The 12,847-nt window shown below is 34.4% G+C and overlaps 1 protein-coding gene across 3 annotated transcripts in view; it reads left to right on the top strand.

Moving 5' to 3' along the window:
* The first annotated feature begins 1,064 nt into the window (after nt 1-1,064).
* Nucleotides 1,065-12,847, top strand: part of LOC120636582 (sensory neuron membrane protein 2) — a 134,590-nt gene continuing 122,807 nt past the window's right edge. The window contains exons 1-2 of one of the 3 annotated variants that reach the window (XM_039908120.1): nt 1,065-1,147; nt 1,213-1,354. In XM_039908120.1, coding sequence (XP_039764054.1) covers nt 1,140-1,147; nt 1,213-1,354 — 150 coding nt within the window. In that variant the 5' untranslated portion in view covers nt 1,065-1,139. Of the gene's footprint in view, nt 1,148-1,192; nt 1,355-12,847 lie in introns of all 3 variants that reach the window. The other 2 variants (XM_039908122.1, XM_039908121.1) reach the window with 2 other exon arrangements.

Here is a 12,847-nt window from a genome sequence, read left to right as displayed (position 1 = left end):
TTCATTTTCATTTTCATTTTCATTTTCATTTTCATTTTCATTTTCATTTTCATTTTCATTTTCATTTTCATTTTCATTTTCATTTTCATTTTCATTTTCATTTTCATTTTCATTTTCATTTTCATTTTCATTTTCATTTTCATTTTCATTTTCATTTTCATTTTCATTTTCATTTTCATTTTCATTTTCATTTTCATTTTCATTTTCATTTTCATTTTCATTTTCATTGCTTGTCACCTAACTCATCTGACTCATCTGACATCTTAAACGGGTAGACATATTTGGATGAAACGCTGTGTGTTAACTACACACAAAGTTTACATTTCATAGTTAATTATTTCCCCAAAATCTTTTTTACCAAGAAGTAATATTGGATATTTTATCAACCGACTTAAAAAAAGGAGTGGGTTCTCAATGGGACTGTATTTTTTTAAATTTTTTTTAAACCTGATTACACTACGCCAGTTATTAAACGATTTTGATGATTATTTTGTATAGTATGCCACACCTTAGAGGTTCATTTATGGGGATCTTTTTGGGATCGGAGATATCCAGAGAACTCTACAAATGCAAAAATATTTCAATCGGTTCCTCAATAGTCGAAAATACTTAATTTCCCCGTATCCGTTAGTATGATAATATAATTAACAAGATTAATAAAATATATTTCAAGAATTTTGTTCAAGAATTTATTTTTAAAAAAACGTTATACTAATACAGTTTGTACTCCAATAGCTTATAACATTATTATTTTAATGTTGTTGATATTTTTTTATCAGATTTATAAAATATATCGTACAAGAATTTCTTTATAACTATTTTTTATACTACTACAGTTTGTACTCCCACCGCTTATAACCTTATTATTTTAATGTTGTTGATATTTTTTTCTCCGATTTATAGATAGGTATGTCATATAAAATTAAAAAATAATACTCCTCTAATCACTCGCAGTAAACAGAGAGCGTCCGAAGTGTAGCCAACCGCACGAAAATAATCGCGATGAAACCTTTGATGTCTGCACTTTACCGTCCACATCGCGAAGTATATTCGATAGGACGAAGTTCTCGGCCAGACGTATCGCGACATCGCGAATCTTCGCGTCCGCGTCATCTCGATAATGTGTCCGTAGCGTAGCAATGTTAGTGTAAGTTATTTGTTTATATATTAATATAAAAAGTGTACAAATTAGTTTCGTGGTTTTCTTTCTAGATCTTACCAAGAGCGAATCATAGAAGACGTCGATGGTGATAAAGTGAAGTATCGCATGAAAGAATACCTCGAATTCGATGAAGAAGCTTCCTTCCCTCTCACTCTAGACGACGAAGTTACAATAGTCAACGTCGCGTACCATGTGAGTACCTACTTATCTATCTATTTTCTTCATAAAAAAATCATCAGTCATCTAAGAACGCATAACACAAATACTCATAATTTGGCGCTAGATGTCGATGTGTAAATTGTCGTAGTATATTTATTTATTAATTTATTTACCTAGGTTTTCGAAATATTCGTAAATGTGTTTGACGACCTTCCTGGCACAGCGCTGGCTTTATGTGGGTATTTATAATTTCACAATTTTTTCGGGTCTGGCCTAGTGGAAGGGTTCGGCCGTGAATGAATGAATGAATGAATACACTTTTATTGTACACAACATGAACATATAGAAAAATGTAACAAATAGTATACAATTAGGCGGCAATTAGGCGGCGGGTATATATGCAAATATATGCGGGTATATATGTCATATAATGACAAGGTTGCTTGGAAGCATCCGGCTCCGCTTTCAGCTCTCACAAGTGTAAAATGTAAATTGTTGATGTTGGAAAAGAGCAACTGCTGAGTTTCTTGCCGGCTTCTTCTCGGTAGTATCTGCCTTCCGAACCGGTGGTAGAATCACTACAAACAGACAGACTTGACGTTTCAAATGTGCTTATATTAGGCCTACTTGAAAAAAGTGAATTTTGAATTTTATAATAAACTTACAATATTACTTACAATCGTGTAGGCCGTGGCTAGGTACCAGTCTACCCAAAGGTGTACCGGTACTATCTCGCGTACCAACCGATTTGGGTATGTGCTTAATATAGCTGCCATCTCTCGTAACACGTAAGCCCTTTACCATCTTGGGCTGCATCATCACTAGCTACCAGGTGAGATAGCAGCGAAGAGGCTAAGTGGTAGTGGAAAAAAAAAATCTGGGATGATTCGAATTTTTATTTTTGGTTTGATCAAATTAAGAAACTGAAGCTGTCTGTAGGTAGGTACTTAGGTTCAGTTAGTTTATAAGTATACTACAATAAGTTAATCGAATTATTTAACTAACAGTTGTTAGTTACGGACATTTATTCACTTGGATTAATATGATAGTATTAATATGAGTAGGTTCACATAAAGTTTTTTTGATTAATGAAAAAATAAAAAGTTTATTATTATTTACATTAATTATAATCAAACACCTCCGTATATATATAGGGAGCCAAATATAGTAATGAAAAAACTAGACTTCGTCTAAGTTTTCTAAGCGATATATCTTATTGTATATTCATGTTTTACCCATATTGAGGCAGTTGTGAAAAAATATGTAATCCGCCATTTGTGCTGGCGGCCATCGTGGAATGATTTTCCTGAAACATACCTGAGAACACTCCAACACTCCCGACTTATTCAACATTTAAACAAAAACACACATACACACGAAAAAACACGTAAACACACACCTTAACACAAACAGACAAACACACACACAAGAACAAACACAAAAACACATACTTAAACACGCACAGGTACGCAAACACGCACACAATGAGAGAGACGTCACACTTATACTTAAAAATTTAATTTAAGAAATTGTGTAATAACTGTGTAATTTAATTTCTTTATTTCTTCGTGAGATCTTGATATCGCATTGCTGATTTCTCAATATGAAAAATAAAATTTATGTTAAATACACATGCAAAGTGTATACGTATTTCCTCAAGCGTTGTCTGGGAGAGATTGCTCTAGCAGTAAAACCTCCTTTGCACACCAGTTTTTAAAAATATAAATTGTATCTCATTTGTGTTGTTACTTGCGAATTTTTGTGCAATAAAGTGTGCATCTATCTATCTATCTTTTTAAAAATCGAAGCCATGATTGTGTTAGCTTCGATTTCTAGAACACAAAAATTTTCTTCATTAAATTTGTCGTCTCACTGGACCCTACTGGTTCGGAAAACCCTACCAATATTGTGGGATGGAATTAATGGCGGCGTGCGGGAACCTGTGACAAAGCCTTAATGAATGAGTGCTGTAAATTGGATTGCGTCCGCGCGACACAAAGGTTTTTAGTTTCAAGCTTTTACTGTTGCCCGTGAAACTTAAAACCACACAGCATTTTAATAAACATACATATCGATCCCTAGCCTCAAATCACAGTGTGAAGAAGAGATACAATCATTCGCTTCGAGAGGCTACTAGTCCATTAAGACGATTGTATAGCTAGGACCTTTGATGAATAGGAATTCGAAAAAACTATTGCCTCCTCAAACCCTCCTCCTCCGTGTAGGTTACTAATATTGAAGCATCAAAAACCACTCCACTTTAGCATTGTTTCTCGAACAGGCGTTTAGTCACTTCATACCGTTTAGCAGTTTTACCTCACGTCTCCAATGTTGTAACCGTTTACCATAAAATGGGGAAAATAGGATAAAGTTTATGAGCTAGCAATATTCCGCAGATGTGAAGTGAAACGGTGCGTTTTCACTGTTGTACAGATACAAGTAAGATCTATGGCACTGCATGCAATAATGAGGGTTTTGTATGTTCTTAATTCTGTGGCCCGCGGTGTCGGTCCGTTTATTACATGAGTCTGTTGCAGCGAGTAAGTTTATTGCAGCGAAATTACTACAAAATATTGTCGAATATCTTAATTGCTATTAAGAAATGCGACTGAATGAGGCTTGCATATGTTCCTAGTTATGAGCAATATTGTTTGTTTCTCGTAATGTATTCTGCTAGCGTGTTGGCGCATCGGGTCCGAATCACAAAGGGTTATTACCGTGTAAACAATTTGTGAACAAACATATTGTCAGCAATCAACGCGAATTCAAAGATAAATGTGTTATGATTCACCTCTGCCTACCTACGAGAGCTGAATACCTGCGATTGCAACGGTATAGTAATATAGAGGTCGCGCCCAACAACAATACAGTAAGCCTATTTGTGTACGCATGGAGCTTGTAGGTACAGGTGTACGCAATTACTCGTTTAGGTAACTAGAATATTCGTTTGGTTCATTTCAGTTTTCCTAATCCTAAGGTTGCCCGGCAGAGATCGCTACTTAGCGATAAGGCCGTCTTTTGTATCCTGCTTCATTCTTCATGTGTTGTTCTTTTCTTTTCTCGTTTTTCTGAGTGGTGTACAGATAAAGAGTATAAATAAATCAATAAATATGGCAATGTTATCAATAGCTTTGCTTTGGTCTCGTGTAACTAATTATAACCAATCCATAAACGTTATTAGTAAAATTTAATGGACAGCTAGAATTGTTCTGATTGTGTCTCGCAACTCGATTATTGGGTTGAACGACTGTGATAATTGTATGCTCGTTATATCCGCATCAATAATCAAATGTTTAAGGAAAAAATAAAAGCAGAGAAACACCCAAAGGCCGTGGGTTCGATTCCCACAACTGGAAAATATTTATGTGATGAACATGAATGATTTTCAGTGTCTGGGTGTTTATATGTATATTATAAGTATTTATGTAGATTATTTATAGAAATATTCATCAGTCATCTTAGTACCCATAACACAAGCTACGCTTACTTTGGGGCTAGATGGCGATGTGTGTATTGTCGTACTATCATATAAAATCTTTGGTACTTCAAATTACTTTCAATAGATGATATTTATGAGGCATGTAGTATCCTTGCAAGTCAAGGATAACAACGATATAACGATATCCATGGTAACTTTCTGTCGTGGTGTTTGCTTCCTTACATTTTTTAATATATTTACTTTGTGATCCTTTTTCGTTCGTTGTTCGCTACGCATTGCTATTTCCCAGAACTACTTACGTGTTTAAAAAAACTACATACAATATTTTTTTAATTCCGTTTCGTTTTCATGCGTCGAACATTTTCCACGATTTTATTTTTGGAAATACCAATACGGATCAGCAAAGAGCTCGCGGCTCTATTGTGCCAACACACCAATAAACAAGGTATTGTCCGCGGTATTGCGTTATACCTACTCAAAAACAATATTGCACCTTTATGAATACGTTGTATTGTTTGATATTTTTATTTCATGTTTACACTCTAGGTTTGATGTACTCCTGGTTTAGTTTTTTCACATTCGATGTTTTCAAATACTATCGGAGCAATGACAATTTATATCTATGCGTTTAATCTTTCACACAGTACCACCCCGGTAAGTATATAATAATCTTAAAACGCACAAGGATAGAGCGTTTTAATACTGCCAAGTTTCATGATATCAATCCACTACATGGTCTCCTCCCACAATGAGAGGGGGTTAGGCCGAAGTCCAACGCCGTGTCGAGGTCTTATTGGTGGACTCCATACGCCTTTGAGAAGATTATGAACTCTCAGGCATGCAGGTTTCCTTACGATGCTTTCCGTTACCGTTGAAGCAACTGATGTTTTAATTATTTAAAACGCACCTTAGGAAAGTTAGAGTTTCATACTGGGATTCGAACTCGGCCCCTCAGTGCGTGGCGTTTAGAATTTAGTGTTTCAGATATTATCAGCAATTGCTATTGCAGGTATCAACCATTAGTTAATCTACATTTTTTTCAAAATTTTTTGATTATAATAGATACTAGAGCTACAATAGTCGATTTACGAATGAATAAATAACTATTTAAACAAAAACGCACTTCAAAATAAAGAATGAATTGTAATATATTAAGATAATACTAATATACTAAGAATTATACATTAAAGTTCACAGAATTCTAATATTAGGTGTATAGACGACAATACAGATATCGCTATCTTGTCCCAAATTAAGCGTAGCAAAATTTTATGAATAATATACATTAATACTTATAATATATAGATAAATACACAGGCACTGAAAAACATTATTTTCACACAAGCATTGTCGAGTTTTAGGAATCGAACTTAGAAAGCAGGGTCGCTGCCCACTGCGCCAATAGGCCGTCAAAAAAATGCACTGAAACAGTTTATATTCACAGCATCAACAGTTTTAAGGTTTAATTATGATTGTACCCGAGTACAGTTTATTGTACCTGCAACAGTAGGTACAATATTGTGGAATCTTCCTTTATTTTAATTACTCGCTTGTTATTGAAACCATAGACAATATAACAATTAAATGATTCAAGTATTGCATTTCGATAGGTCATATCAATTCATCGGCCGCTGCAAAACAGGTTAAACAAAGTTATTTAGATTGTACGCTATAATATGATATCTCAGACTCATTCAGTTTACAAAAGTTAACGGTACAATGATCTAGAACAATCGCGCTTGATAAGAAGCTTCAAATTGCAACGAACTTTATTACAGTTTGAGATTGTTAATTAAGAAGAAGCCTGTTACATTTTCAATACTGATGACAAATAATATTTAAATTAAAATAAACCCCGACCGTTAAGGAATGAAATTAAAGGTCATTAAATATTGGCCTCAGGTGTGAAAAAAAATGTAAATCGCCATTTTATTTGTGGTGGCGGCCAGCTTGGATTTGAATTTGTCACGGTGTGTATTTTATTGGCTACCCATATTGAGGAAGTTGTGATAAAATATTATGAAATCCGTGGCGGCGGCCAGCTTGGACCGATTTTCATCAAAAATAGCGAAGAACACTCCTGTCTAATTTATAACTTATATTGTACTTAACTTATATTATTCCTATAATTGACATATTATACAGAAATCAACTGTCCCCAAGCAAGGTATAAACCTGTGTTTTAGGGGACAGTGCTCTCCTTGGGGGACATGGCTCGTTTAAACAAAAATGTAGTTAGGAGTATGTGTTTTATATAACTGTCACACAGGTTATCTCGCTACCATCTTAGATTGCATCTTAGATCATCACTTACCACCAGGAGAGTTTGCAGTCGAGGACTAACCTGTAGGGAAAAAACACTTTCGAGAAAATAAAATTTAATCTTAAACTTCTATGTTCGTTATGTGGCGTATTTTCTTCACTGCATAGGCGGCAGAACTAAGCCTGTTCGATGAATTATTAATATAAATAAATTAAAGTATTGGCAATAGCATTCATAAAAGCAATGATAATTAGTTCACATAGCTACAAATTATTTTTATCTGTATTTAGATAAAAAGATAAGGAAGAATACAAAAAATATATATTTACGTAACTTTCAACTGTTCGGAAGAATTATTAATTAAATGAAACACGATATTTTAAATAACACGTAATTATTCATTAAACAGAAAAACTGCTGTTGCTGTGAATATAAACTGTTTCTGTTCATTTCTAAAGCTTATAATAATCTCAGAATTCTGTGAACTTTATTATGGCTGAACAGAATGGATTTTAATAGAACTAATAGCAAAACATAACATGTATTTGTTGCATCCCCTTCCCTGTTCCAATTGTACCCGATCTACTCTACATGAACTAAAACCTGACTAATTGTTATTTCATTGAAAACGCGAACATTGCTTATTTGTTTGGAATCAACAGAAATTACCGTGTTTACAAAATGTAGATACACAATGCAATTGTTCATTTATCGTTCAAAACATTGATTTAATATGCTACCCGGGTTCATAAAACTACTCTGATTTTCTGGCTGGCACGAAACAAAGGAGATCAGGTACAATACTGATGGGGAATGAATTCATAATAATTAAAGAAAAACTCTTGTTTCTCAATCTTTTTCCGAGATCAATACTCTTACAGAAATAACTGTACAGAGGTGTTATAACAAATGCAGTAATAACCTGTGAATTAGATTACAACTTCAGCTTCACGGGGGGCTGAGTTCGAATCCCGGCAGCCACTCTTTAATTTCTTTTAACATTTTTTTATTGCGTAACACAGGAAAGTATACAATACATACATTTTTAAAATATTGCGGCAAAAGGCGACTCCCCTAAGAGGCCTAAAATTCTACCAAAAACAGGAATATGTGTGTGAGAGAGAGAGAGAGAGTGGAATAAGTGCGTTTAAAGATTAAATATAGTTTGCTTTAACGGTGAAGGAGAACATCGTGGGGAAACCTGCAAGCCTGAGTGAGAGTTCGCCATAATATCTCCGTGTGAAGTCCACCAATCCGCATTTGGCCAGCTTGGTGGGCTTCTGGTCTAACCCCTTCGACTTCTGGAAGGAGACCCATGCTCTATATTGAGCCAGTAACGAGTGCATATGATGATGCATAAGGTATGTTTTAAATTGAGATCAAATGGAGTCACGGATAAGCGGTGATAGCGCATTAGGCAGTAGCTCGACTTACCGTTCGAGGGGCTGAGTTCGAATCCCAATCCCACCTCTAACTTTTCTAAGTTATGTGCGTTTTTAAGTAAAAATATGTTTAAAATTAAAATATCTCTTGCTTCAACGGTGAAGGAGAACATCGTGAGGAAACCACCATTCCGCACTAGGCAAGCCCGGTGGACTACGGCTTTAACCTCTTCTCATTGTGGGAAGAGACCAGTGCTCTGTAGTGGGCCAGTAATGAGTTGACGTGATGATGGTGGAGTCTAGATTACTATGACAAACAAAGAGAATACTTATGATTAATACAGAAAAGAGGTCCTAGATAATCTATATATATAAAAGAGAAAGTGTGTGGGTATGTTCCGTATAGGCTCCGAAACGGCTGGACCGATTTCAATGAAACTTTCAGGGAATCTCCGAATTGATCTGGCGAGTAATCCTTTAAAGTTTGGTAACGATCGGAGCACTCCTATTTTTAAACTGTCAAACTGTCAAATACAGCTTTTATTTACTATGATGATATTCTTTTGTTGGGTGTACATGGGTGTAGATAATGATCTTCACCCGCTTGAGAAGAGAATAGAAGAGAATGAATACGGAGAGAAATAAATGATTTAATATATTATGAGACTTAAATTAAAAATTTAATGATGCAAGTTTATTGTTTAAATAAAACAAAGCAAAATCTATCCCGGCGAAGCGGGCTGGGTACGCTAGTATTAAATAAGATAATTACAATGATTTCAAACCATTGCAATTCTACGTCAATGTCGTTAACAAAAATACATTACGCTGAAAATAATTATCTGCAAGAAATCTCAGCGAAGTGGTCAAGATTCCATTACCTTTAGGAAACTATTTTCTTCACACTTCTTTTGAACACAGAAAACGCATCAAGGAAAAGTTTTAAAGAAAATATAAGATAACTCGGTGATTAGTTTGATCAGAAGATCCAATACAAGTTGAGGTCAACTTAATGATTGATTCACACTTTAATGGAGAATAAGCGACTTGACGAAAAACTATTGCTTTCAAAATGACGCACCTGATAAGGTGAAGTTGATGAAGTAGATTTATAACGGACTTCGAAATGCCGGAGCAATGAATGAATGTATGAGTTAATGAATATTCGTTTATTGAAAAATAAAAGTATAACAAAACAACGATTTCAATAGGCAACCAATGACAAAGAAAACCAATAGTAAGGTGGTGCAAATATACCCATAAAAAATCATTACTTTAATATAATATTTATAAAACAATAGTTGTGATTAAATACAAATTAATAAATAAGTAAGAACAAAATAAATATTATGTGAAACAAAATAAATAATTATCCTCATACATAATTAATAAAAATGAAAAAAGAGAACAGTGAACGGGTCATTAGATGATTGAGAAAAAAATGATCTATCGTAAGTTTTTCATTAGATGTTAATTTTTTTTATATCGTCGAGTTATCGTTATATTTTAAATAATCGAGTTATGGTCTAAAATCGATAAAATCTTTCATAAAAAGGAAAGTTGGTTTTCTTTAATAAAAAAAAAAAAACAGCCAAAGTTTGTATAACTTTACCCTTTTGAAGCCCCTCGGAGATCTATTTTCTTAAATGTATGGTCTCGTGGCAGACTAGTTACCACCCAGCTGACAAGCTAGGCAAATAAATTAAAAAGTTGAAGCTGGTAAGATGCGGCTACGGCCACCTCGCTTTTGACGCTTTCTTTCAGAAGACTTCAGAAGTGGCAAAATATTTTTTTTTAACTGCGTTGAATTGGCTTGGATGATCTTCCCGAACTAACGTCAACCATTGTGGAACGTTAACTATGTAATTAAACTACTACGTTTATCTTCGCAAACAAAATATAACTTTTTGAGATATCAGTAACTGCTGTCGTATGATTATTTCAAACTGTGATTTTTCATCAACCCTTTACCAGCCCACTACACGACACGGGTCTTCTTCCACTATGAGAAGGGTCAAGGCCTTAGCCCACCACGCTGGCCAAGAAAACTAGCACGCCTTTAAATGCTTCATGAAGAAGTTTCAGGCATGCAACTTAACCTAACGATGTTCGATCACCGTTTAAACACCCTCGCATATAATTGCCTGAAATGCTCATAACTTCAAATATTTAGAGCAAAGTAATTATTAAGGGTTTGGACCCTGCTTTCTGAGTCCAAGGCCGTGGGTTCGTTTCCCACAACTGTAAAATGTTTGTGTGATGAACATGAATGATTTTCAGTGTCTGGGTGTTTATATGTATATTCTAAGTATTTATGTATATTATTTATAAAAAATATTCATCAGTCATCTTAGTACCCATAACACAAGCTACGCTTAAATTGGGGCTAGATGGCGATGTGTGTATTGTCGTAGTATATTTATTTATTATTATTTAATTATATAAAAATAAAAATAAAAACGATCGAAATAACTTAAATAAAATAAAAAGATTTAATTATTTATTATAAAAAAGAAAATTGACGCGGAAGCCGTAATGATTAGGCTATCAAATTCAAAATTCATTTATTTCAAGTTGGCCTAGTTTATAAGCACTTTTGAAACGTCAAATCAGTCGGTTTTTTCCAACCAGCCTTGTCGTTAAGGAATTCTGATTAATATTGTAGTAACTACTATTGATTAAATGTGTTTCAATATATTGTTTAAACTTAAGTAAAGGTAGTTTCTACCTTACCTTTGGTATCATGTTATAGAAGCATGTAACCATCCCCAGAAAGTATTTCTGTACCAGTTGATTGTTTATATCGACTACTTATGTTTTGTTTATTAAAGATTATATTATTATAAATATATTGCTATTATTTATATTTATCACTAGATATATCGGAGATCATATTCCAAAAACAAGTTTTAGTTTATTAATATTTGGAACGGCGAAACCAATGTTGGGAGACGCACACAGACAGATCGAGGAATTTGCTAGTAGTACAAGCTAATAATTTCCGTGGACATAATAGAATTGACTCGTCGGAACTGAACAAGTTCCTCAGTAAGGAAGAACTTTGCAATTAGTGTCTAGGGATTCTATAAACGTGAAACGGGAAAACGGAAATTCTAAGAGAACTAGCGAACCGAGTCTAACTTCTGGTGTTCAAAAAAATATCAAGAAATAAGGATTCAAATAGTTTCGGGTTATATAAATATTAATATATATTATTAGCTGATATCCGCGACTTAGTTCGCGTGAATTAACGTTTTTTATTCCCGCGGAAACTCTCTTATTTCCCGAGATAAAAAGCAGCCTTTGTGCTTTTTCAGACTACAATGTATCTCTGTAACAAATTTCAGTAAAAATATTAAATTAAAAGAAGCATATTAATTTTCCATACAAACTATTTCATAACAAGTGTTTACATTTGACAACCCTATTGAAGATAAAAGACCGACACGTACATAGTACCTACGCTAAGCGACGCGTACCTAGTAAAGTGACAGGAGTCCTTTGATTTTAATTTTGGATGTGATGTTAGGGCTGTATCTGATTTATTTCTGTAAAAACTATGGCAGTGGTTTACTCAAAAACTATCAGTATTTCGGGATCGCAGATAAGACTCAGAGACAGAAAATAATGTACCTTTAAAGACTGTGAAGTTATATTTCGGTTTTCACTTACACGTTGTGTAATTTATCTGTCTTAAATACCCAAGTATATTATAAGTATTTATGTATATCATTCATAAAAAAATATTCATCAGTCACCTTAGTTCCCATTACACAAGCTACGCTTACCTTGGGGCTAAATGACGATGTGTGTTTTTTCGTAGTACATTTGTTTATATATTTATTAAGTATCAAAATCAAATCAGAAAACAACAAATAGCAAGGACTAACGCTAAATGTACTTATACTATTCCAAAAATTCAAAATACATTTCGAGCCGCTAGTAATCCTCTTATTTGCGTATTAAATTCCATTTACAAACATATTTAATCCCCTGCAAACCATTCTCATGTACGTAAATAATTCGTAGCAGCTCTATCATAGGTAGCGTTCTATTTTCGAAAATGGACGGAAATTTCCGATGCGCATAACATAAATCCCAGTACGTAGGTACTATACAGTGTGCTTCAAGCTTTTAATCACTTAAAGGACGCCCTGATTCCTTGATCCAGTTCGAAACTAACTTGAATTTAAACGGAACTTCAATAGTCCTGTCGATATGGGAAAGCTTTTCCACATACTATGTTACGTACATAGTATTCAGATCTCTCTGGCGCAACGGTTAGCGCTGTGGTTTTTATGTGGGAGGATCCGGGTTCGATCACTTTGGAAAATAATAGTGAATACTGGTCTGGTCTGGTTGGAGGCTTCGGCCGTGACTACCCGACAGACTAAGACGTGCCGCGAAGCGGTTTAGCGTTCCAGTTTATTTCGTGTAGAAAC

This window comes from Pararge aegeria, chromosome Z, assembly GCF_905163445.1.
Source record: "Pararge aegeria chromosome Z, ilParAegt1.1, whole genome shotgun sequence".
NCBI lineage: Eukaryota > Metazoa > Arthropoda > Insecta > Lepidoptera > Nymphalidae > Pararge > Pararge aegeria.
The sequence above is the reverse complement of the archived record's forward strand: the minus strand, read 5'-3'. Positions and strand labels throughout refer to the sequence as shown.